General features: G+C 37.9%; 1 protein-coding gene across 1 annotated transcript in view; it reads right to left on the bottom strand.

Annotated features, from left to right (window-relative positions):
• LOC109112634 (SAM and SH3 domain-containing protein 1-like) overlaps positions 1-27,232 on the bottom strand; it is a 219,606-nt gene that overhangs the window by 25,973 nt on the left and 166,401 nt on the right. The window contains 4 exon segments of the mRNA XM_042746617.1: positions 1,924-1,973; positions 2,201-2,251; positions 10,003-10,100; positions 10,103-10,130. Coding sequence (XP_042602551.1) covers positions 1,924-1,973; positions 2,201-2,251; positions 10,003-10,100; positions 10,103-10,130 — 227 coding nt within the window.

Below are 27,232 nucleotides of genomic sequence, written 5' to 3' on the forward strand. Positions count from 1 at the left end.
TAAAGCCACACACTCAAACACATACATTTTCTCTGTACCCTGTTACATTTCTACCACCTTACTATAAAAATGAAAGAATTTAATTCAGGAAAAGGTAGGTTAAAGCTACTTAAAGCTGATTTGGTTTTCTTATCATTAATGTAGTCCATTTTATATAACAGTGTTGTTATATCATAGCTTATTTTTTTTTGTGTGGGAACAAGTGATATATTCTTTATATTCGAAAGTTTTTTTTTTTCAATTAAAAAAAAAAATTGAAAAACAAACCAAGTAGCATGTATTTGGAGGAAGACTCTGCCAACATAAGAATGAAGGGGCTTCTAAACTCTCTCTTACTGTCATTGGGTTCTCTGCTGTTCAGCGTGAACAGCCTTTCTGGAGGTCAAAGCTTCTTCTAATCATACAGACAGGAAGTCCGGGTAGTCTGGCAAAGACTGTTTTGTCCGCTATGGCACTGTGCTGATAATGTCACAGACAGTTCTTAAGAATAGGATATCAAAAAATCATATTGCGATTATGAAAAATATTATGATTACGACTTGAACTGCAATATGGCAAACATCTAAAATATTGCTTCTGTTTAGATATCAAGGGGGAAAGAATAAAATCTGCTCGCACATAAAACTTAAAGTCACAATGAAACGGAAGTACCAACAGATCTTGATTCTATGTATCGGTTGTTGATTGCATTTTGAGATGTGGGCAATGTACTCGAAAGTGAAGGCAGGTGAACATGAGCTTGCAGGAGTGGATTTAAGCGGACTAAATAAAAATATTTTGACAAAATGTTTGTTTTTGAAGAAGTCAATGGGCTAAAATGTTATTTGGTTTCCAATGTTCTTCAAAATATAGATTTTTTTGTGTTCCGTAAAAAAGTTTTGGAACAACATAGGGGTGAGAAAATGACCATTTTAATTTTTTTGTTGAACTAACAAATTATATCAATCCAATATCAATCCATTCAAACAAACAGGTTAAAGAGTTAATTCAACTATTGTATCTAAATATAAATATTGAGTGAAAAATTTAAGCTAGCTTTTGTCAATCAAAGCTAGTTTCACAGGCATCACAAAGCAGAGTACCAGTCAAATCTAGCCACATGTGCATAGGACCGCAGAGACACATAAATGATGAAAGATGTGTCAGCTCCATATGTCTTACATTTATCCAAACATACTACTACTCTCCAGAGAGTGTGGATGACAGAGGTAAAACTTAATCTTTCCCACGGCACGTGGACTGTTCATCCCCACAGGAAAAAACCATCAACACGGACAAGATGCATGGAGACACAGTGCTGTTTGTACACTGACATCATTCATTTAAATTCGTCATCTTCACAAAAACTCTAGTATTCTGAAATTCACGACATGACTAATACATTTTAAATTAAGCAAACTGACCTTTGTCAATTACACAATTGTCGGCACAGATTATGTCATTGTGTTAGATTTAAGCAATAATGCTAAAGAAAGTTCATTTCGTCAGCTTGACTAACACCCTTGTGTACTATAAACTCACTGAGTCTCACTTAGGTCTGAATTTTTTCTTCATCTCTCTAATCAGCGAGTTTAATCTTAAACATCTAAGAACAATGGACGGAAGGAAGGAAGCCTGGAAGCACCAAGATGTGAAGAAGTAAAATGGAGGAATTCACACCCATGCATACACACACACTTACACTCAGGGGTAGATGGTGGATGGATAGCAGATCTTATGTGTGTGATCATATATCTGAGAGGTCAGCAGTCACATTCAATTCAGACAGCCTGCAAACTGTCCTTTAGGTTTGGGTAAACCATTAAGCTGATGGTTTAGATTTTAAAAACGATCCTAGATCTAGTTCATTAGTTTTGTTTACCTTTGTATAAGTAAGACACAACCAGTTAATAAACATTACTAAATTCAATGAGATTTTCTTACTTTCTCTCAGTCTCTGGAGTGGACACCTCACTGCTGATGCCGAACGATTCCTGTGGACACAGACAACACTGCAGTTAATTACTGCAATTACAAACACACTGATTTTAATCACTGATGATGACACACAAATCAGTGTAATCTGAGCATGACGTCTGCTGATTTATCACTGAGGCATTGTGAATGATAGCGTGTTGTGTTGTAACAGTGAGTTATGGTGATGAGTGCAGCTGTGCGAATGTCTGAAAACAGATATGCACAGCATTGTGGGTCGACTGACCTGGATGTCTGAGCGTAGCTGTGAAGAGTTGAAGCTGGTGTCTGCTTTTTCCTGAAAAACACACATAAAAAGGGTGGGTTAGGAACAAGGACACACAAACACACAGTGCCGCACACCCATATGCCAAGAGCTTGTCTTGTGATCAAGAAAGCCACACCCTCTGACCCCTATGCACAAATCACCTGAGGCACACTGAACCCGCTGGCCCTGTGCAGCTGCACAAGACAAAAAAAATAATTTAAAAAAAAAATCAAAATTCATCACATGTGGAATGAGCTAAACCTACTGGAAATACAGCACATATGAACCCTGATAAAAACCAACACTGTCAATCAGCACCTTACCATACAAGCAACAGTCAAAATATAACACCAAAATAATCTCAGGGCAGATATATTTTGGAAAGCTACTAAGACATATTCACTGAAATCTGAGAGATATCTTTTGGGCACAATTAATTTTAGTCTAAGTTTAAATGTAGTTTTTCTTATGCCAAAGCAAATTAAATATTTTATATAATTTTAATATTTAATACATTTTACTTGGAATACAAAAGGGCAAAACTGTGTGACATGTATTTTAATGTATTATACATTCTGATTTATTTATCAGTTACACATGACAAAATAAACTAAAACCAAAAGATTACAAAACAACATTTAAATAGTTCTTATATGTAATCAGACATGCATTGCATCTTGGATGGAAAAAAATGTTGTCAACCGTCTTAAGTTCAAATTCAAATATTTTTAGAGGGGTAACAAGTAAATCAAGAAGAACTTGCTCTTCACAAGTAACCTCATTGTGTAGGAATATTGCCTGTTTGTTTGCTTTTTAACTGGCCATGGTGTTGAAGCGACAGGTCTGGTAGGTGTCCGGCCACAATGGCCTAGTCAAGCAGTCAGGGTTGAGTTGGTTCAACCATTTTTTTTTATTAGCAACCCTGTAGAATTGCATGTTTTTTCAGCCTTTCTGAAACCCTCAGTGGAGACTGATGCAAACATCTATTTTGTTCCCAGTTCACACTCTGTATCACTACTTGCAAATTCTCACTACTCACTTCTCAAAACCCCGACTTCTGCTCGTGCAATGACCTCCACATATCTGTGTTGGTGTGAAAGTGTGCATCAGCAGTTTTTCTAAACAACAACAAAAAAAACTAATAGCTTCAGGGCTTCTATAAAATGCACTCTGTTGTGCGATTTGGAGATTCTTAGTTTAGTAAAAACTTATCTTGCCTTATAAATAAACTAAAATAAAAAAATCTGATAATGTAGTTTAAAAGGAGAATCAGCAAAGGCTGCTGAATATAGTTATTAAATATCATTATGACAGAACGTTGATAGAGATATATATGTTTGGATGACAAAAAGCCCTCTAACACAAGTGGTGGACAGCACAGTGGAAAATTTGTGTCCAGACCCTCAGTTATCACAGTAGTAATCTTCAAGCCTCTTTTTCCTGCAAGCAAAGCATTTTCATCAGAGAGAAGCACTGTTTTTAGGTCAGGATGGCTGTTGGTGTGTGTTTTGTCTCTATGCCACTCCATCCGTCTGCTTTAGCACTCAATGGTGTGTTGGTAAAGTCCGGAAGCTTCTAAGTAGTAAATCAGACGTTGTGCTGTAAAAGTGGAGCCATCCAGGACAGAAAGAAGAATTCACTCACTCTCTCTCTCACACACACACACACACACACACACACACACACACACACACACACACACACACAGTGTGCCCACAGTTGAAGTTATTCCCATAAGAACACACACTGGCCAAAGTAAACACACACACACACACACAGGTCTGTGTTCTGTATCATCAGCAGCAGGGCATCAACTGCCCCATACCCGCTGGGCACATGCTCCCATTGGCACACACGGAATCATCTGTACACACTACTGCTGGCAGTGTCATCCAAAACACATATCCACACAAAGAGATGTTCTGTGTCTGTGTGTACTCACTCACACAGACACACACACACCACGCCTTCACAACAACCCGTGTAATAGTACAGATCTACATTAAACAGACACTGCACCTCTTGACATAGTTTAGTTTTAATTTGTGTCAATATTTATACCGCTATATGGGACATGTTTAAGTGTAGAGCTAAAGACAACCACTTAATGACTGGCTATATAAAGTTCATTGTGAAGTCCAGCAGCTTGTGTGGTTGATGAGCGACGGTGTGTCTGTGACTGTATGTGCATGACTGGATTTGGCCCTATGCATGCTGAGGATGGATGTGGCTTAATAGCCAGCACACTGTCACTACTGTACACACCTACACCCATATATACAGATCAACCGAGTGCACACTCACCCAAAAAAAAAAGAAAAGAAAAATACATAGTTACGAGATGTTGAAGCATGATAATGCAGCCACTCCCTGAACTAAAAATTAATTTGACAGAACATATTCAAGCCCTTTACAGATGTTAAGCAACAATGGAGGGATTTAGAAGGGAGATTGTGATTCCTATTAAAAGAAAGAGACTTTAAAACAATACCATCAGTCCAAGTCCATCAGAAGTGGGCAATAATGTATTTATTATTAGTATTTATCATTAACATCTTCAATATAAACAGCAGGCTGCAAGTTTTTGGGAAAAAATTTGAGATTTTTCCAATAAACCCTTTTCTCTCATTTTGATGAGGGAAATTTTTTTTATGGTTGTTTGTAGGACTGCACAGTATGCCATTATATTTACCATTTACCAATATACTATAAAAAAAATTACTACTATAATTATAATAAAAAAAAAAAAAGAAAGAAATTATAAATTACAATTAAACTAAATTAATAATTTATAACTTATATTTATATATATTTTTTTTTTACATATTTCATTGCATTATTACTACTACTACGAAATAAAAATAACTATTATTACTGTAATATTTCACTGTAAAATTTAAAATAGTATTTCACAAAATAACAATAAAATATTAACTATCAAGCTTTTATTTTGTGGTTTATTTTGGGTTCATGTGGAACATCTTTTGCTCTGACACCGCAACACTGAAAACACAAAATCAAGAATAGTGTCTTTACAAAGCTGTAGTGTGGAATTTTTTTTTTTTTTTTTTTTGAATGACAGCCTTTGCAAATTGATAATTGCAATGAGCCAAATCGTTATTTTGATTTATTTTGATTTATTTTGATTAATCGTGTAGCTGTTATAACTTACGCCCTTGACAAGTAAAATGAGGCAAAATTCTTCAATGTCTCATGGAAATTTTCCATTTGTTCCAAATCCAAAATCTTGCATGCTCCACTTTTTGTGCTTGGAGTATGGTTATTTAGCTTAGCACCATGCTAATGTCAAACTCTACTGGAAACAGCTAAGCATCTAACAGCAAAATAAAGCAGCTACAACAGCAGAGCCTTTCAAACCAGTCACTTCCACAACGGCTAGCATGCAGCCTTAAAAGGTAGTTGACTTATGCAGTCAGATAGATCACTGCAACATTTTGGAATAGCAATTTTGTCAGAAAAAGAGATATAGAGACAGGCAGAGATGTGGCGTGATGGCTGGTGCAGCAGCATTGGGCTAATAAACAAACTGAAGGAGGCTAATGAGGTGTTTTACACAAATTCATACAAAGTCCCAGTGTGCAGGGCAGGACACACACAGTCAGGCTGGCAGCAAAAACGCCTGTATGGGTGGATGCGGTCGGCTCATGGGGAGAGTCTTGGCTCCTACTACCCAATCAGGAGAGACGCTTGGTTGAGAAACAGCTAGAGAAAGTGTCCTTGTAGAACCAGACTAACCATTCCTACTGCTCTAACACAAACAAACACACACACACATATACACACTCGCAGTGTGTGACGCTTTGTGAGTTCACTATTCCAGTATTCCAGCTGTGTGGTTTCTACCTGAAAACATCAGTCAGAGAGAGGGAAAAACACTGTTTCTCATGCTGGAGTAAACATTTTTAAAACAGTTAAGTATTTTTTATGTCAGTGTCATGAAAGACCTGTGGGCAACACCTAAATTATCTTTGTGTGTCAGCTGCCAATTAGTGTGCGTGTATGTGGGTTCCCCTCAAACAAAGGTTCACTTCCATAACATAACCTACTTTCACACCAACAGGAATATTAAACCAAAATGCCACAACATGCCTTTGAGTAAACCACCACAACAAAGCCTGAGCCTGAGAAAGAGAAAGACAGAAGAGCTAAAAATCATTAAAGCAAAGGGTATGCCTAAAATTACTCTAAAGAGCAATTACAGAATTAAACATGTTAAAGTAGAACTCCCCAAACCATCGCAACCAAGTGTTGTGGAGTAACTCCCACTAGATCAGCCACATGCATTTTGACTTAAGAAATTGCTATTATATAAACAATATATGTTAGTAAATATGCAATACAGTCATATATAAATTAATAAATACTTGTTATAAATAATTTTAAAAAAAGAAGAGAAGCCATTCAGCCTGATGTTTTCTGTCTGTTATTATTCCACCTTCAAAACTGATACTCAAGCTAAAACCCAATAACACAAACAGCTTTCCACAGCGGCATTGTGTGGTTGATAGAGACTCTCTGTCTGGCAAATGGAAATAAAGGAGAGTGTCTCTGTATGAACAGCTATGAAGACAAATTACAAAAATAGCAACATGGCTAGCTTGTTCTATGTAAAATGTGGGGGTTTATCTATTCAACACACTGAGTAGAGGGATGTTTTCCTAACTCTTTGTCATCAGGGTAGCTCTTATAAAAGCAAAGCAAGATAGAGAGGAAGAGTGCTGAGCAAATGTGGAAGCCCGAACCAGCTCTGTCAGCTCTGTGGAGATATCTGAGGAAATGAAACAGAAATCAAACCTCAAATCGGACTCGGGAATGTCTAGGGCATTTGAGAGTGCCTCAGACTAAACCAGAGAATAGAAATAGAGAAGAGAAAGTAACAGACCGCTTCAAATAGCACACAGACGTCACCTCTGTTAGAAAGGAAGATGTCAGCTGGCAGTGAAGGGGAAAACCATGGGGCCTCATTTGATGCTGTTCAGGATACAAGTCCTTCACTGTGGATTCCTGCATGTGCTCAGAGATTCATTCTGTCCAAGTATGAATAGACACCCAAACATTCGTGCCTCACTCACAATAGCCTTCAGTGTTGCCTCTGGTTAAACCGGTGACCTTTCTCCTCTTTTGGGTTGAGGGGAGAAAGCCAAGGCCCCATTGCCAGCTTGGCCTCTAAAAACAGGGTTTAAGTGCCTTTGGGAGAGAGCCGGGTCAGCCGGGTGACAGTGTTTATGGAAATTAGTGAGAGGATATGAGGAGGACGAAAAGGATCAGAAAGAATAATGAGAAGACTGAAAGACAATGATAGGGAGTACTAGAATTTTGACTTTTCCAAGTGCCAAAAAAATTCAAAGGTCATGCAAAACGTCATGTCTCTCAAGGCGAAGCTGAAATATCAAGCCATTAACGTGGCCTTTTAAACCACCAATCCGGAAGAGGATAATCACCTGTTACTGCCCTCAGACTGGACACCAGCCACTCAGCTTGGACAACGAAGTATCCCATTTCAGTTTCATAATTTCTATTCTTTCCCAATGGATTTAGCCCAGACAGTGTATAGAAAGGGCTGTGTAAATATGAAAAAAAATCTTGTGTGTTGTGAAAATGAAACAAATAATAAACAAACAAATAAAAACAGCATATAGTTGTGACAGAAGAATGACAAGTTTTCAAAAACCATCTGTGTAACTAAATGAACCAGTTCAACTTGTGTAGACCTGCAGAGCCCCAAAAAACAAGCATGTTCTTCCCTCACTTTTTGCACATGGAATGCAAAACACCTCCTAAAAAATTCCCACAGTTATCCATATCATTCCTCCTCCCATTAACCGAATCCTCCCCGATCCAGCAGGTTCTCCAATGTCCCCATTTCCTTTCCATAATACTCCCGAGAATGGCACAAGACCAGCAACACTAAATACATAAAGAGATGACCTACTTGGCCCACTTGACACTTCCTCCTGCCCCATTAGCCTCAGACCATACCCTCCTTTGACAGTCATTATCCTCTTCTCAGGATTTGTCACAAAGTCCTTTGATGCATCACACTGACTTTTTCTGAAAGGAGACACCTATTTTTGCACTCAACTCTTACTGCATGGGCTTTATCTTACCTTTGTTGGTAGCTATCTTAAGTTTGTGCTAATTAAAGGGGCAGAGATATGGCATTAAAGTAAAGATATAACTTAAAAAATGTTCAATATTCATAAAGCGCACTCTAAAAGAATCCTAGTGTTGAAGAGGCATGAATCGGGATTACTAAACAAAACACAGCTGAGTCACAGTGCAGATTTAGGTGGGACGGTACAGCCAGGTTTTGTGCTGTGCTCAGCCCTGTATTAACCAGCTTTAGCTTTAGTACGGTTTACACAGAGCAGGGTGTGGGGTTGGATACTGGATTTGATGAGATGGATAAAACAGAAAAGAACAAATAAAGGAACAGTTCATCTAAAAAATGATAATTCTGTCATTTGTCATCTTTTGTTTAAAAAAAATGTAAGTTTCATATGAGTTTGGAATGACATGGGACGGAGTAGCATAAAAAAAAAAAAAAAACGTGGGATGTTGTACAGTAAAGGCAATGCTAGTTCTTTGCAGTAGCAGTGATGTAGTGATATCTAGACAGTGGTGCACAGTGGAATTCTGTAGTTTATTCCAGAATTCCAAGAGAAAATCCATTGAAACAATTCAACACAAAATAGCGTACCTAATGTTCTCCAAAACTTTGAGGAATGACTGGTTCGCTGTCTGAGGCCAGCACCACAGCTGAGCATGACTTTCAGAATGTTTTCTTTTTTCTCTCAAAATCCCAATCACTGGACCGTGCCAACCCCAGCTGCATGTTATAATGTGTCTGGTGGGTTTCTTTAGCAAACATTGGGTGGCCCACTACCCTACATCCCTGAGAACATAGACGCTTTGAGATGCAGACGAGAAACGCAGAGCACTGACAGAACCGCAGACAATCCAAACACGTATAGAGAGAGGGCAGGGGGTGAAAGCATTTGTCTTCATTTTGTAATGGTTTAAGACAAGCGTTTCCCTCTATTAGCTCATAGGTTTACAATGGCCATTCTGTAGCACCAAGTGATGAAAGAAATAAGTGCATTTTGTGTGATTAGCTGTGCTTGTGGTCACTGTCCCTGGCAACATAGATGGAAGGGAAACTATTGCACTGGTTTATGACTAAAACAACTGTTACTTCAATAACAAGTAGGCCATACAGTGTTAATAGCTTTAGCATTCAATTTTCCTTATTTATTAAGGCCAAACCCAAGGGTATAAAACAGTATGTAGGTCAGAGAGTGAAGTTTGTTTTACCCCATAATCAAAAACTATAAATGAGATCTTTTTTAAGAATTGAAACTAAATGCTTTTCAGAAAAGCAAAACAGAAAATGTTTGAGGTTAAGGGCATACTCAGCATTTTTTTAGCTTATGTTGCAGTGGCTGACCATGTGACTAAAGGGCTAAAACTTTTTAAATAAGAAAAAAACTTGCAAATTCCACCTGACCCAAAAACGTGTTTCACAGTGCTAATGACTGCCAGATAAACTCATCTGGTTTAAATGCCAACGCAGTAAACATGCCAAGATGAATTACATCCATGGTGAAAGTATGTATAAACAATTCTTAAGAATTATCTGGTGACAAGGTGATTTAATTAAATTGTTGGTCATTCTAGAAAACAAACACATCCACAGCTGTAGAAATGCATGAGTACAATTCAGGCTGTATGTGCTATAAATGTTTGAGGCTGAAACTTACCATGTCTAGCTCTTGAGACACTTGCCGCTTACGTAGTTCTTCCATCCGATCGCTGACGTCGCTGAAGTATGTGTTGTAGTACTCTGAATACTCTTGGCAAGGTCATCTATATTATCCAGAGAGCCATCCTACACAAACAGAGATATGAATGAGAATAGCTTTGATGGCTTTCATTTAAAAAGACACAGAATTTTAATCTGATACTTTACAATTAAATTTCATCTATCTCTCATTAATAAGCCTCCCTCCCTTCACAGTCTCAGAAACACAAAAACAAACACGAGCGGAGCTGTAGGAGAGCTTCATTAAAAACTTGTCACTGGCACACACGATTTTAATTTAGGATCGCAAGAAAGAACGGCGCCAGCCTAAAAGGACTTAACAACACTCGGAACACATTGCACACATCTGCTCCGACGAAGCAAACAGTCACACACAAGCTGAACTAAACATCTAACCCTCACATTCCATTATTATCACTCAACACGATACTCTGGGCTGAGACCACAGGATTTTGCTGGGCTTTTTGTGAATTTTTGGGGTTATAATTTCCATGCTACTGGTTTTACAGAGAAGTTGTCAGTTTGTTGAGATGTTTTTTTTTTTCATCACGTATTATGGGCCAAGGATGGACCAATGAGTGGCATGATTTTCCAGAAAAAAAAGTTTTAATTTATAATCAAAATCATATAAAATATTTTTACAACCAAGTTAACAAAGTTTTTTTTTTTTTTTTTGTGGTGGGGCCAGAGAACATTTTTACAAGACAAGTGAATACAAGTTTTTACGTCTGGCTGGGTGGCATTTTTTTGTGCAACACATATTCATAAACTCAACGCACACAAGCGCAAAAGGCCTCTCTTACTGCCCAGCCCTTATGACCTTCTCTGACCTTTGCAGCTGTCGTGTTGTAAGTGCACATATTCAACTGTGGTGCTGCTTGGCCCCTGACTTCAGCGTGAGTGAGTGTGGGGTGTATCCTATTTTTCTACAAGCTCGTGACATGCACATAGAGCAAATGACCTCCAGACTGCTGAAAAAAGAACATACAATATCAATGTCTTTTACTCAAAACTAGAGATTAGCTTCTTTCAACTTCTTTAGAAACCTAATAATAACCCAGCAGCTGTAGGTGGCATAGTTTCTTTTCCTAGATGGAAGAGTTTGTTATAGTTAAGAGCATGTTTGTTGTATCTAAGTTCTAGGCTAGGCTAGATCTCTCCTATTGCTGTACTACATGCGCTTTAAAGTCCTGTTGAATGAAAAGTCAAACACAAAGGCCTTCTTCCTGCTCAGGACCATGCTGACAAACACATATATCCTGTTCATTGTGTGTACGGGCCAGAGGTAGGAAGACCAGGGCCTTAAACACAATGGTAACACTGGTAAAACTGGTGCGTATTACAGAAATTGGCTGCGCTTGTAAACTACAATAAAAATCACTTTAGTCTAAGGACATACAAACTCATGATAATGCTGTTGAGATCTTTGAAAAACTCATTTTTACAGTGTAGTTTGAGTTATAAATAATGTCTTATAAATAATATTCACAGGGTTAAATGTAAAAGGTATTCTCGTTCGCCACAAAATGCCCCTTAATCAATCCATTCCAACAAACACTCCAAACAGATGATTTCAGAATACTGAGACTCCCAATGGAAGCGCTGCTGTCTGTGAGAAATTCCAGCTTTTGCATTCCGATCTGCTGGCCTGCAGAGCAACTCCAGCTTTTAGACAAAACATGATGTGAATATGTGATATTTGTTGTTAGATGCATAAAAAAAAAAAAAAAAAAAAAAACATCCTCCTTCCTTTAGGATACTTGATAAAGAGAGATAAAACAGCTGAACTAAGACTAAATAAAAACTTTACAACAGCAACTAGTCCACAGGCTTTTTTCTTTTGCCACTAGCCAAGCTTTTCAAGTACATAGTGTTGGTTGGGATGGTAATGACAGACCAGAGGCTGTGCTTAGCTCTGAGTGATGGGTTGAAGGGCCAAAACCTTCATCCAAAAACTTTTTCCAGTCTTAAACTGGTCTCATAACTTTAGATAATTTTATTATATAGAAAAGTAAAGGCTCAAGAAAAAGAAATCAAGAAAAAAAAGGGGATGCATGGAGGAAACCACTTTCTTATTTATAGGAATATAAAAATACATTTTAACTAACTCAAACCTTCAATAGTAGTAACAGTAGTAACAAACCTTAGTAACAGCAACTAAGGAAAAAAAATTATATATATATATATAATATATATATATATATTATATATATATATATATATATATATATATATATAATTTTTTTTTCCTTAGTTGCTTAGTATATTTTTTATATAATATATTTAATTTTTTTCTCTCTCTCTTTTTTTCTCCCCTTAGTTTTCTATATATATATATATATATATATAGCCTAAATATATACATTGATACATAACAAGAATATTTCAATGTATACATTTAATATCTTCAACCTTGCTCCTGGGGATCCACTGGCAAAACTTAATTTCCATCCTACTTCAGGTCACCCACTCTGTAATTTTTCAAGCCATCCTGAAGACCTTGATTAAATCGGTTTCTGATGTGTTTGATTAGGCTTGTCGCTAGACTTTGTGGGACAATGGGTCCCCAGGAGCAGGGCTGAAGATAGATATATATATTATAGATATAGATATATATATATATATATATATATATATATATATATATATATATATATATATTATATATATATATATATATATATTATATATAATATATAATACATGTATTAATATACACGAGGAACAGGCCATCAATCTATCATCTATCTTCAGGCGTAAACTGAGCAGCAGTGGCCTTTGATCTGAATTAGTTCAGCTCCATCTGTATAGCACATGCCTCCCATATTCTTATTATCATTCCACACATTCCTGGCCTCCGGTGAGGTAATGCTGCAATCCTCTACTTTAAAAGTGAGTGAGTGTGGGTCTGCTGCTTCCAGCTGGGCATTTAACTGATGGACTAATTCAAAGCTCATGCTTCATCTGTCTGTATCTGTAAGAGGATGAAGGGGACAGAAGATGTTTGCCTCTTACTTGAATGAATCACCACATGAGCTGAGAGCTCTTAAAAGGAATAGAGGGAATGCATCTTGTTTCGCAACATGAATCACTGTTTGAGCACACAAACAGCACCACCCCAAACTCTGCTGTCCAGCCCAAAAAGCCAAACCATTTAAAAACTCCCAAAGCTATATCTCTGTCTGTATCTAGAGCTCCAGAGTAAACCATTTCCAAACACAAATTAATGCAGACCTCTTCATACCATCAGTAAATACTAACCTTAAACCAACACAGACTGTTGCTGTTTCACTATCCTACCTCAACCAGTAATGTGGATCTATCTGAACTTCCTCTTTTAAAGATGGTTAGCCACAAAACCACGTTTTGGGACTGGTACTTGTTTGACAAGAGGAACGTGACATTTATTCACTTGATGGGAAAAAGAAAAAGGAATAGTTCACCCAAAAATAAAGTCTGAACTGTACGCAAAAACAAATGAGATTTGAAAGCTACAACAGAAAAAAAGAAAAAAAGACAACTTTTAAGCTACGTCAGCACAGACTAAAGCTGTCAGCAGGTGTAGTCAGCCAGCTCTTGTGTTTATAATTTCCAGCTGGAACAACACTCATAGACTGATAGTATTACAATAATTCCTAAATTGTTTGCTCTTTTGGCTTGACTCTGGTTGATAAAAGGAAGTGAGATATCAGTAACTGAACAGGAGTTTACACTTAAGTTCTGTAGCTCCTGAGTCTTTTACACTCACTGTTGACTCCTCAAAAGTATTCAACACCTAATTACAGTTCAGTTCTCTAGAATCTGCTAACTTCAACACTACTCGAGGTCCTGAGCCACCCACAACATAAACCAAAACTCAACATGTTGTGTAATGACATGCAACAACATTCTTTCTCGAGAACGTCTGTTTCCAGGACAGGGGCAGAAACGAGAGGAACAGGTCACAATGACTGGAAGAGAGAAAGATTCCACATTATGCAATCGAACCTCAACTTTTTACAATAAAATGCACTAAATATGAGAAGCTGTTCACAGAAGCCAACTGCAAATTCACACTTCCCTCAGATGAAACTGCCGTTCTGTAAAGCCACAAATCTTTGATGTGGCCATCGTAACAAATGTAATGTTATGCCTGGTATGAGGTAGAGAAAGAAAATCAAGGAAAGAAAAGAGTGAGTAAAATACTGAGAAAGAAAATCTAAGGGTGAGATGCATTTCTCTCGAACTCAAGCTAATAGATTACTCTACATTCCTTTCAGTTGCTCAGCCCACCTGCTCCAAAACAGCATTATGGGACACAAAAGTCCTTAGAGGGTTAAGGTGTATTTGATTACACTTCACAAATCAGAAAGAAATCATTGACTTCAAGCCATTTGTAGATTCTTCCTATGACTTACGGCTGAGCTTCGCAAAAACAATGCAAGATTAGGATATTTCCCCTGCTGGCTCTTTTACCGAGAAAGGAAACAGTTTTTTTTAGGCAAAACCTTTCATTTCTTCAAAGGCCTAAACCAAATCTCAAATGCATTCATATAGAGAATCCATTGTGAAATGAGCGAGCAGATCTGATAAGAGCTGTTCTTTTCACAACACTGAAATCAAAGGAAACACATTTCATTCTGAATGCAGCGTGAAGACTACAGAGCCATTAGAGTTTTGGACACAGTCTTGAATCCAATGCTTCTGTGCACTGTGACAAATGTGTCGACCAATTCCAGGAATTCATGAGAAGCATGCAGTGCACATGGGGTTTAAAGCATGCTAAACTGAGGATTAAAAAAACAACAGTACAACAGTAGTTTGAGTTTTAGTAAAACATATACATAGGGTAGGGATTCACAAACTTTTTTGTCAGTCAAACCCTTTAGTGTTCTTGCAAACATTGGGGAAGATAGGGCATCCAATGTCACCACATGAAAAAAAAAAAAAAAAAGAGAACGCTATATAAAATCTATTTAATCATCTATTTTTTCATAGATTTATTTTAAACTATTCAATTGTAATATTCCTCAAGTTTCTTTTAATAAATGCATCAGCTAAATGAAAAAAACAACAAATGTTACATTTGCAGTCTATAGCCTAGGTTTTGTCACAAAAATTATTTACTATGCAAAACAACATCTAAGAAAGAAAGAAAGAAAGAAAGAAAGAAAAAAGAAAGAAAAAAGAAAGAAAGAAAGCAACGGAGGCAGAAAGAAAGAAAGAAAGAAAGAAGAAAAGGTAATTAAGGCTGAACAGCATTTTTCTTTTGTTTTTGGGTTGTCCAGTTGTTATTCTGTGTAAATGGAGACTGTATAATACGCCTTTATAGTTGCTGATCCTGGAATAATGAATAACACAGCAAACCACAAAACAACTTTAATGTGTCCTCCTTCAGAAACAGAGAACATCACAAGTCTGCTTTTGTCTCCTAGCACTTCTCATCCTAAATGCTAATGCCCACAGTGCCTAAAAAGTGTCCTGACACTATTACTAAGCACAGAATAAAACAAACACTCAGAAAGCATGAGGCCTGTCTGTATCAAAAAGACCACAATGTGTTAATGGTCTTGAACTAAAGACTTAAGGTGACCAAACGAATGGAAATGATTCACACTCTTCAAAGTAACGTGGGGAAGGGGAAGTCACTTGACGTAGGTGTTGTGAGAAGTGTGGCACCGCCCTGGAGGGGAGAAGTGGACATGAGCTGTATTTGAGTTAGAGAGGATGTGAAACAGAAATTGGTCAGGGGGTCTTGACGCACCCTCATTAGGGTGGCTTCCTCAGGATATCCATAGAGGCGCTGATGGAAGCATAAAGAAGGAGGAAGGGAAGGACGGGATGCAAAAAGAGAGAGAAATGCCTGTTGTGTGCTGGGTGGAGAATATGTTAAATTTACTGGGAATCAGAGGCGGGGAGCAATAGCTCATCCAAAATCAAAAGCAGTTACTGTCAAGGTGCTTAAGTACTGCAGCTATGGCCAGCCACTCTCCCACACATTGTCTAATGTCCAGTGGTGAAGCAAACATATCATTACTGAACACTGCTACCTTATGCATAGTGCATCTGGCTTTCTTCTCTCTTTTCTCTCTAAATCTGGTAGGAACAAGCTTCTCAAATCTATAGTGTGTTACTATACGTTACATGCAAATACTGTAGCTCAAGCTTCAACAAAGCTGCTCCTATTTAAGAAATATTTGATGAGGCAAACAATTAAGATTAAGTCAAACAATCAAGTCAAAAACTGTATTTCACAGATTATTTTCTCTTTAAAACCTTCACAGCCACAACATAACACAAATCCAAGAGACGGTTGAAATGAGGGTGACGAGCTGTTAACTGACTTTGAAAATGAATTTAGATGAGTGGAACCACATATAAATGGGGTTTGCTCACACAGACCACACTACAATGACAGGCAGAAAGAGGTATTCTCATTAAGAGAGATCTATGAGCTTGGCATGCACAATGGTTAACCTCAGAATGTAGTTCAGAGCTTTAATTCACAACTCTGTAGCCGCCAGTTCTACAAATGCTGTTATCAACATTAGCATAAGATAGTAAATCTTAAACACTGCCTCAAATGTAGCAATACATTCACTTAAGAAAGCAAAAATGATCTTCAAAAATCTAGTTAATGCCATAATAAAACCAAAACAACATTTCATTCAATAGCAAGTCACATCTAAAAGGCTTGTAAAAGTTGAAAGTAAAATGACCCAGACCGTCTAATGGTCAACTTAACTGAAACTATGTCTAACCAATTTTACAAGCAATCAACACATTTCTTATACTTATTTCAGGGCGCTCTAGAATACTTAATTCTGATTGGTCAATCGTGGTGTATGTCAGTGGTTCCCAATCCTGGTCCTGGAGAACCCCCAACACTTATCTGACACACACATTTGAGGTCTTGGAGCACGGGTGTCAAACTCAGTTCCTGGGGGGCCACAGCCCTGCAGAGTTTAGCTTCAATCCTGATTAAATGCCCCAATCCAGATAATCAAGTCCTTCAGGCTTATTTGTAAACTACATGCAGGGTTTTTCCTGCATAGAGAATTATGAGGCAGCCGCCTCTGCAAAATTTTGTGCCGCCTCTGGTTGTCGACAAAACTCAGGCAGGCAATCACGTGCGAGCATCACTGAATTGCTTCTATTAGAACTTTTAGTTCATATTTGGAAAAATACAGATATTTTTATACAAGTTTACTTGATATTTCTGTACACAGAATCATCATTTCTATTAATTCTCCACTGATTTACGCAATCTGATGAGCATTAACTCATATTACGCGATCATATCTCTGTATGAATGAATGACGCACGATTCCGTTTACCACACACACACACACACACACACACACACACACTGAAGAGCGAGCAACACTCGTGGATATTTCAGCATCTGTTGTCTCACTAAATAAGGACATAAATACACAAACAACATCTCCAGAACGGCTCTGAGAGTTAACTTCATGACTTCATGAAGTCCGGCTTACCTTCAATACATTGCAACCGAAATATATGACTTTTGTTCAGCAGAATGTACATACTACTAAAATTATTAAAACTTTATTTTTTAAGGAATGATCACATTCTTCCATGTTTTAATTTTAATAATGAATCCCCTTTGTTTGCCAAAAAATTAAGTTTAAAGTTTAATAATTTAAAGATAAATTAAATTAATGTTTTATGCCTTCATTTGATAAGCAGATACACAACACAGAATTTCTGAGGAAAAACAAAACATTTAATTAGGCTATTTCAAGAATAAATGAAGAAATTAAGTTGTTTTTATGCATTCAAATAATTAGACATGCTACAACATAGAATTTGGTACCAATAAAACATATGGTGAAGAAAATAAAAGATTTCATAGGGTCCTAAACATGTAATTTTTTAATAAACTGTATAAGTTCCATGATTTTAATTAATTAGACATGTTTTTTGATAATAAAATGTAATTTAACCATTAAAAAGGATTCTAGAAAAATTTGGACCAAATTTGGGAAAAAATATAACAGATTTCATAGGGCCCTATATTAAACACACAATTACAATAGTATATGGTTTGTTGTTTTCTTAACAATAAAGAAAGTTTTCATGACAAATGCCAAGTTGGTAGCTTAGTATAAAAACTATAAATAAGTTATTACAAACACAATGCTGAATTGAAGTGAGGTTTGAGTAAAAATGTACTATTCGTTTTATAAAAAGTCTTAGCTTGGTGCTAATGTTAGCTCTAATGCACCTGTTACCCTGGTGCACTTGCATTTCATGATGTATCAGAAGAATTCACCTAAGGTTGTTTTCTAGAAAGACACTTTAAGTGGATAAATGGATGTTGGATCAATGCAATGTGGACCAGGAAACTATAAGGAGTGGATAAAGATTTTCAATTTCATGAAATGTTTAACAACTTAATGTTATGTGTTCACCTATAAAAAAGGGCCCCTTTTAGCTGGTATATTTCATTTAATTTCATGTTCAACAGGTTTGTTTTTCTAAAATGTAACTTTAGAATTGTAATTTTTTTCAATCATTTAATTATTATAGCACCTAAAGTATGTTGCGTGTAAAAAGTGTTTGTTTCAGCCAGTTAAAGGGTGGGTACATTGTGTGCACATGATCAGGATTTTACCACCTCTGCCTCATTTTGAGCCAGGAAAAACCCTGTACATGGTATGTGTGTTGAAGCAGGGTTGGATCTAAACTCTGCAGGGCTGCGGCCCTCCAAAAACGCTAGGTACGTTAACTTTCACTGAAGCTGGCGAACGATCTCAGCTTCAGCACGGAAAGTGAGGAACTAACTGATTCTCTGCTTCGTTACAGTTTGCACATATTTGTTTCGTCGCGAATGTTTATCTGCCTTCAAAACACCAGAGTCACGCGATAACGTGCGTCATCACTACGACACACCCTTTATGGCATTAGTTCTGTCTTTTGTTCACACAGCGCTCGTTCCAGGACTGAACCCCGCAATGTTACTAGGTCCCCGACCTGGGATCAATCCCAGGACGTGTCTGCGTTCACACAGAAGGCGACCCGGCAATGTTCCGGGTCCAACGTGCAGTGTGAAAGGGGTTTTGAGTCTTCACTAATGAGCTGAATGAGTTGAATCGAGTGTGTTTGAACAGGGAGACATCTAAAATGTGCAGTGTTTGGGGTTCTCCAGGACCAGGATTTGGAACCACTGGTGTATTTAAACCAGGGGTGTCAAATTCAATTCCTGGAGGGCCAGAGCCCTACTCCAACACACATACCATGTAGTTTTCTAATAAGCCTGAAGGACTTGATTAGTTCAATCAGGTGTATTTAATTAGGGTTGAATCTAAACTCTGCAGGAACCGAGTTTGACACCCCTGATATAAACTGTATATTTGACCATTTTCCATGGGAACCCCATTTCTAATACAGCTGTGCTAATTCTCTCTGGCTTGGCACTTAGTGGTCTGTTTCATCAGTTTAAATTTATATCAATATTTCAACCTAATTTATTTATTAAGTTGCCTTGTAATGAATTATACCATCATCTAGTCATCATTGTTGCGAAATTAAACCCTTCAATACAATACAATAATGACCAGCCTACTGTATATGATTCCTATACATGGTTATGAAAATGTCATTAACAAAAAAAATTAGTTTGTATACAGTCAGGCATTCACTTGTGTTGCTTAAAAAGTATAAACTAAGAGAGACACTGCAGTGCAAATGCACAGATCTCCTTTGTAAACAATCAAAATAACTGAAGCAAAGAGAATATAAATTATCCAAACTATACCACTATAGATGAAGGCCACTAAAATGAGCTGTTTAAAGCCAAAAGATGGAGGATTTGTTTAAAGCTGCAAGGATCATAAACAATAGCTGCAGTTTGTTGTTGGGGGTTGGGTAAATCCAAGCTGAGAAACCTTCATGTGCTACTTCTACAACTTTTCCCACATAACTGCTTCATAGATGTAAAGTCTCAACCTGTTGCTTAGGCAGTGTGGTTTTAGTATTATCATGTGAGCGTTCAAGTCAAATGAGGAGAGAGCACTGCAGGGCTATTTGTAAGAAGAGGAGTATACATGAGACATATTCTAAGAAAAAAAAAAAAGACTTATCTTACAGTAACATCACAGGACAATATACAGGAGGGAGGGAGGGAGGAAGAAAGGCATGCTACTTAAAATATATTAATCATTAATGTGTCAGTGTTACAGTTTATCTCATCAGATTTAATAGAAACAATTATTTATCATTAGGTAATCTCCCTTTCCTGGACAAAATCAATACACACACTTTTCAGATGTTTAATTAACAACTGCAGCCATCAAGATACAAAGCCATTTTCACTAGACATGGGTGTCCACACCTTAATCTCTTTCATCTGGGTGCTTAACAGGCATGTTAGGGTTCTGGCAAAGTGTCAGGGAATATATGTATGTAAATATCCACTTTATCCAATTTCCTACACGAGAGTTGCAATTAAAGGTCCAATTAAAACCAAAAAGGCCAGAGAATCCATGACTAGGCCTTGAGGACATGTGACCCATCACTATTTAAGCTGGTCTCAATGGAAACATGAACACTCTGAACTGATTCATAAATTGTAAAACTAATAGGACCAGTGACGTGCAAATAACAGACAACAGAGACAGCCTTGAGAGAGAATACATATTATTAAGATCTTTTCCCAAACTAAATGCTATAGTGGCCAAGGAAATGTTTTAATCCCGTAAAATAAAGACTAAAAATGCATCAGAGTGAAACAAAATCTCCAATATGTACAAGTCCTCGAAATGTTACAGTTAAATCTCTTAGCTAACCAGTACAGAGAAAACACGTGGTTTATTTAATATACACTAATATGGTAATATTGTTGCAATGCTCGTTTTGTGGCCTGCTAGTTTTCAATGTTGCCAAGCAATACCACTTTTGCGAACGATTTAGGTCAACTTACAAGTAACCAGAACCACTAATTTCGTTTCTAGATAGTTACTTATATAAAAACAGCGTCGTAATATGCGGGATAATGTACATCTAGCTAGTGAAACGACAAGCTAAACACATTTAAACTTCTGTGTCTTGTTTGAGTTACGTTGCGTATCTGACGCCGCACGTGCGCCGGGTTATAATAATAAACACTTCAGTTACATACCGTGTGATACGATTCCCTGGAGATTTCTAAACTTCTCACAGCCTCTCAAACAGATCCAACCATACAACTTTGAGAGTTCTATTCACAGCGGGCAGAAAGTCAGCTGAGGTTGCCCTGACGCTCCTGCGGGCAATCAAAGCACTTTAAACGTGCGCTTGGCAACTCAAAGCACAACCACAACACACACAATGAGCTCCAATAAATTAAGGCCCCATTGGGTTTTTACATCTGAAGGACTTTTCCCAAGTTGCTTTCCTGTGACACCCCTCCCCCAACTCCAAACTTACCAGCATCCCCATCACGTCCGACCCAGAGCTGGGTAAATAACATCAAGCCAGAAACTGTCCGATGATGCGAACCGCTGACCGCCTGCGGCTCCCCCTCGGGAGAAGATACTTGATCCTCCTCCATTGTCAAACACTGATGTCTCTCATTGATTTTTCACAGCCTCAACTTTCAAGTTGAGAAAACCAATGTTAATGGCCAAACCATAAAAAAAGTATGTCCGAGAAGGGTCTTTTAAATCTGAGTTTAACTATTTCGCTATTCCGTGGAGCGTGTTCAAAAAGGTCGATGCAAAACACAATTTTAATTTTGAAACATTTTTCTATTTTGTTAGCTCAGTTAAAGTAACAAACAAAATGCAGTAATACATATTCATCAAGTCCTCGCATAATCTGTGATATGGTTAATGTGGCCATTTGATTCCAGGGAAGAGCGCCACACTAACTAACCATCTGACCCCGTAATCAGCTGTCGTAACGCCAGACGACAGTTCAAACTTCAACTCAAGTAAACATGCCGGACAGATGTTCAGAGATTCACTTCTTGGCACTTCGTCGGTGCGAACCAACCCCAGAACTTTAGGAGTTCTCTTTAGTTGTGCAACATAAAAAAAGACTTAATCAGTAATTTGTGCAATATGTAAATAACATCAAATTTTAGCCAGATCAGGGATCCCTGCGAGAAAACAACGTTCCAAAGTCCCAACACCGTTTACGACAGCACAATTCAGGAGACAGAGGTTTACGATTCAACTCTGACGAAATCGCCCGAAGCGGATTTTTGAGCTTGAGTTCTCCAGCCTCACCCTCTCCATTAGCGCAATGGTTTACTCCGCGCCGCATTGGTAAGACGTCAAAAACAAGAATTGACACCGGCTCTCGGGGCGCTTCACTGCCACAAAGATTCGGTCTACAAACTGATCCCTCCACTAAGTGTATGAGCTTCACCAAGCGTTGACGGACACACACAGAAGACTTCGTTTCTGAAAAGGGTGGAAGGGCGTCTCTCCTTTCACTTTTCCTTGCAGTGTGTCACCAGATCCACTTCTCTCGTTGCCGCCCGGTAGCTTCTTCGATTAAACAGACACAAAGGAACAAAATCGCGACATTTGGCTCACAATGCATTCGAAAACAAAAGGATAAGGTTTCCATGAGGAGAAATTATTTCAGAAGCATGACGGACTTATCCATTTTTTTCTATTCATAACACTTCAAAGTCGCTTGCGGGCCTCTGAATCTGCATCCTCGTTTTACACACATCAGTAGTACTCATCAAGCCAGGTTTCTGACTGGGCGTGTTAACCCCCCACAAACCGACAGGGTAAAAGCACCCATTCGGTCACTTTTAGTCTGTGGCTTACACAAAAAACGTTTGTTTCTTTTAGACTGTTTTCGATTAACGGTCGTAAGGTAGGGAAGTGGATATCTTTCGCCGCACTCAAGGGAGTTTGGGAGCAATATTAGTAATTGAAAAAAAAAGGGATGAAATATTTTTGTTTGAAAGCAGTCTTTCAGATAAGTTAAAGTGCTGTTTATTGCAACACAACAACCCTCCCAGGAAGTAACCGCAGAGACTTTATTATAAGGAACAACAAAAACTTTTAATGTGGGGGTCTCGAAACATTTTGTCTAGTTTGTTAGCTCAGACTTAACTAAACTACAAAAAAAAAAAAGTTCAGTTCCAAAGTTACGCAGATTTAGTAGGTAAAACAATCTTCGAGGCTTTACAGTAATTTTAAGAGGTTCACTCATGTAACATCACGATCTGTGACATCATAATCTTTCAAGAAGATCGCTCTGGTAATGCATACCAGTTCGGGTTTTCATCTGACCATTTTGGATGTCCTGCAGGAAGAATTAAAGGCAATCAGAGTGGTTTTCACTAATCTAACTAACCCGAGAAGAGTGTTCTCTGAGCCCTTGTGTAATCTGAGCTGTAGTAAGCCAGACGACAGGACAGGCATTCAATAAATGTGCACGTTCAAAGCTGTGGATGCCTTGGATATTTCTCCTGTCACGCCTGTCTATTGCAAAAAAAAAAAAGAAGTGACGTGGCTAAACATGTCTGTTCGTCTTCTGCCTCCATCTGGGGAGCAGTTTTCCTTTGCTTCCCCTCGAGAGACTGGCTCTGACATTCATGTTCTAGTGACTGAACACAGCAACAGCTGTCTAGTCTTGTGACAGATTGCGCCAGAACCGTCTAGAAGAGAGAGGGGTCTGCGCTCACAAGCGAGGAAAAGTGGAGAGCGAGTCCCTCTTGTGCTGTGTGAGAATTCCTGTCCATCAGTCATACAGGGGCAGAAAGAAACCATCCATATGTGCAGATCACACATAAACATCTGAGTAGTAGAGTACGTTTAATTCTCAATAAAAAAAACTTACTTAACTTTTAGTGGTTTACGCAGTTTTTTATAAGCACCATCTACATTAGGCTATACTAAATTAAAGTCACCTCTCACAAAGACAATACACACACACGCAATTAAATTTTTGTGCATAGTTAGGGTCTGGTGGAAACACATATACACACTCAAATGAAAGGAATTCATACACATTGTAGGTAGAGGTAAAGAGGGAATGACTTTCCAGTCACAGGGACTCTAAAAGCAAACAGCTGTTTCTTCAGAGTGGCTTAGTGTTTATAGCCTAAACATATAAAATGAGGCACAATGCTCAACTATCTTTCAACCAACACACGTTTACATGATCTTTAATGCTTACATGCTACTCGTATACAGGTGCATTAAAACTTTTTAAAATTCCTCTGAGGTACTTTGATTCGATGTTTCTGGAAGTGCTTTACCTGATGTCTGCTACTATGTGTGATTAGCATAACATTTGCTTAAAAAGTGGCTGCATCAATCAAATTTGCAGGATCAGAGATGGATCCGGTTGAAGAGGTCAAACCGCTATCAGGGGTCACCGTGTGTTACGACACATTATTAAGGGAACCAAGACGTTTCCCTGCTGAGTAAACAAGAGTTTCTAAAACAAGCACTTGAATGGCAGAGCAAAGGTAATGCTCTATTGTTGAGATGCCTTCCGGGTTCAAACCAAAGTGTGTCGTTAAAACTAAAGGGCCTGTAACCTACAGGGATTGCAAAACACTTCCACACAATACTTCAAGAAACACTTAACTCAACGCCAGACTGCAGGGGGCCTGTAGAGCATATAGATCTCAAGAAGGGAAAGTCAACACAGCTGCACCCGATTCACACCACCTATAAATATAACCAATATCAAATATGGGAAAGTGGCTCGAGTCTGTCATTGTCTGCAATGAGAATATAACAAACGGTCATTCCAGACGTACTGAGCCTGAACAGCACTGACCTTTAAAAGAGGGATTATGCATGCAAAGCATGCAATTTTTCTTTTTAACCAAACATTTATTGCATGCTGCACAAATAACTGATTATGTAACTTGAGACTACTGTGTGTTCTAACACCATCAACACTCAAACTTTTTCTGTATTTTCTGAACAGATATTTGGGAAATCATTTGTTTGTCTTTTCTGCTCCTCTCTCTCTCTGCACCTGTGGCGTGGATGGTGTTGTTGTTGTGTAAGACACACACAGTGGCTCTCTTGCAGCGCTGTGATTGGTATTCCAGTGATCCACATGCTCGGTGGCGGAACTACTGGGGCCAGTTTGGCCTGGCTCACTGGATCTGTTTATATGGAAAGTGCCAAAACGATGGCCACCTGCAGCCTGTGGTTCTGTAGACAGCAAAACACTCACTGTTCTTCTATGATTTAGTCATAGATGTGTGCACTGAGCATAGACCCCATGGTGATGCTGGATGTTTGGATCTGCAGAAGCTAAAGATTAAAGAAACATATTCTGAAAAATAATCTGAAATAAAGATAATAATACAATAAGGAATTAAATTAAGCAATAAATACTTTTATTCAGAATGGATGCATTACATTTATTTTAAAAATGGCAGTAAAAGCATTTTTAATGTTACATAAGAGAATTTCTGAAAGATCATCTGACACTGAAGAGTGTAATAATGAAAGGTCAGCTTCGCTATCACAGCAATAAATTACATTTTAAAATATAATAAAAAACAATTATTTTAAATTATAATAATCTTTCACAGTATTACTGTTATGGCTGTATTTTTGATCAAACAAACACAGCCTTGGAAAGTATATGTATGTCCATTCAATAACGAAAAATATACTGCACCTTAACATCTAAACAAAAGAGAAGAAAACAAATAGCCTATGGGATGAAAAAGTGGGTTACCTTATCTGAATGAAATCTAGCCAGGTCATTTTTATGAGAGATATTTGGACAATAAAAACACTTGCAGACATGACTAAAAGCAATAAACAGTGTCAGTGACCAAACACATTTAATGACGTTCTGCAACAGGTTATGAGCCGTCGCTTTAATTAAACTGAGACTTATGAGTGTTTATTCATAAGATTTAATCTATACAAAATAAACACTTTAAAAAATGTTTGTATACAATCTTTACTGAAAATGTTGTAAACAATTATTGGGCATTCGGTTTAAATCATCGTGAAGCAATAAGCATATTCTACAGATTCCAGAAATCATGTAAAGTGTTTCATCAATGACACAGCATTATCATGGATCAGGAAAGGGTCACGTTACCTCAGGATCAGCCATAATACAGGTGACCTTACAGCAACAGCCAGTACTAACTTCAAAAAGAATACTCTCAGAAGTGTGTTTTCTGGTTCATGCTGGTAGTAGGAAGGCTTCACTCCAGTTGCTCTGAACAACATACAGCTCCAGAAAACAAATGTGCTATGCTCTGTTTGAGAGATGCATGTTTGCTTCAGATCTCAAGGCAAGATGTGTATTCTGCTGTCTACGGATGTTTATCCTGATCACGTCTACATGCTGATGTGGCAAAAACACAAAAGTAATCACAGTAATCAGAACTGAACTTCCTCCCCAGACATGAGGGATAAAGGTAAAGAAAATTAAAAGAGGAAACCCTTATAATATCATACACACATAAATTACCGCTGTAATTGTTTATAAACTTCTTTGCTTAAACTTGGTATGTCCCCTTAAGTCACTCAAAGTGTTTCAGAGAATAATTTTCCTAAAACACTTGCTTTTGTCATTACATTTCTAAACTCTTTCAGCGTTCGAGGCACTGGAGGGTACTAAAATGCCGGGATCATTTATCCGTTTTGCTCTTGACTGAGTAAACAGCTATTAGCTGGAATGTTTATTTCAGTTGCATTAGTCTGACACACTGGAACTCAGGATTTCAGCCATCCATGTGCAATCACATTCGTCTGGAGATTTGCTGTTTTAATCATGGTAAGGTTGCTAATCAGTATGGTGTAAAGAAAAACACAATGAGACGAAAACACACATTCACAATATATACAAAAAAAAACTAGTTTAGTGAACATTCTGTGAACATCATCAAAAAAAATATTTTATAACAGACTAGCTGAAGCTTTAATTCCATTCATCAAATGACATACAATTAACTTTGGATGGAATAACAAACCATAAATCAAGTTTCTGATCTTTCTAAAGAGCAGTGGCATGCTGTCCACATGATGACACCATAACATTGCTATTTGTCTGTTAAAGCACTCATCCTGGGATTCATTTCTCCCTAAAGAAACTCAGTGTAGGACAAATAATCTGTTTTACTCAACAATGTGTACAGCCACCAGTGAGCCCAATGTAATCATAGCGTGAGCTATTTGTTTCCACACAGAGCCCCCTGCTGGTTGACAACACAACTGCAGGCT

Source organism: Cyprinus carpio, chromosome B20 (genome assembly GCF_018340385.1).
Source record: "Cyprinus carpio isolate SPL01 chromosome B20, ASM1834038v1, whole genome shotgun sequence".
Lineage (NCBI taxonomy): Eukaryota > Metazoa > Chordata > Actinopteri > Cypriniformes > Cyprinidae > Cyprinus > Cyprinus carpio.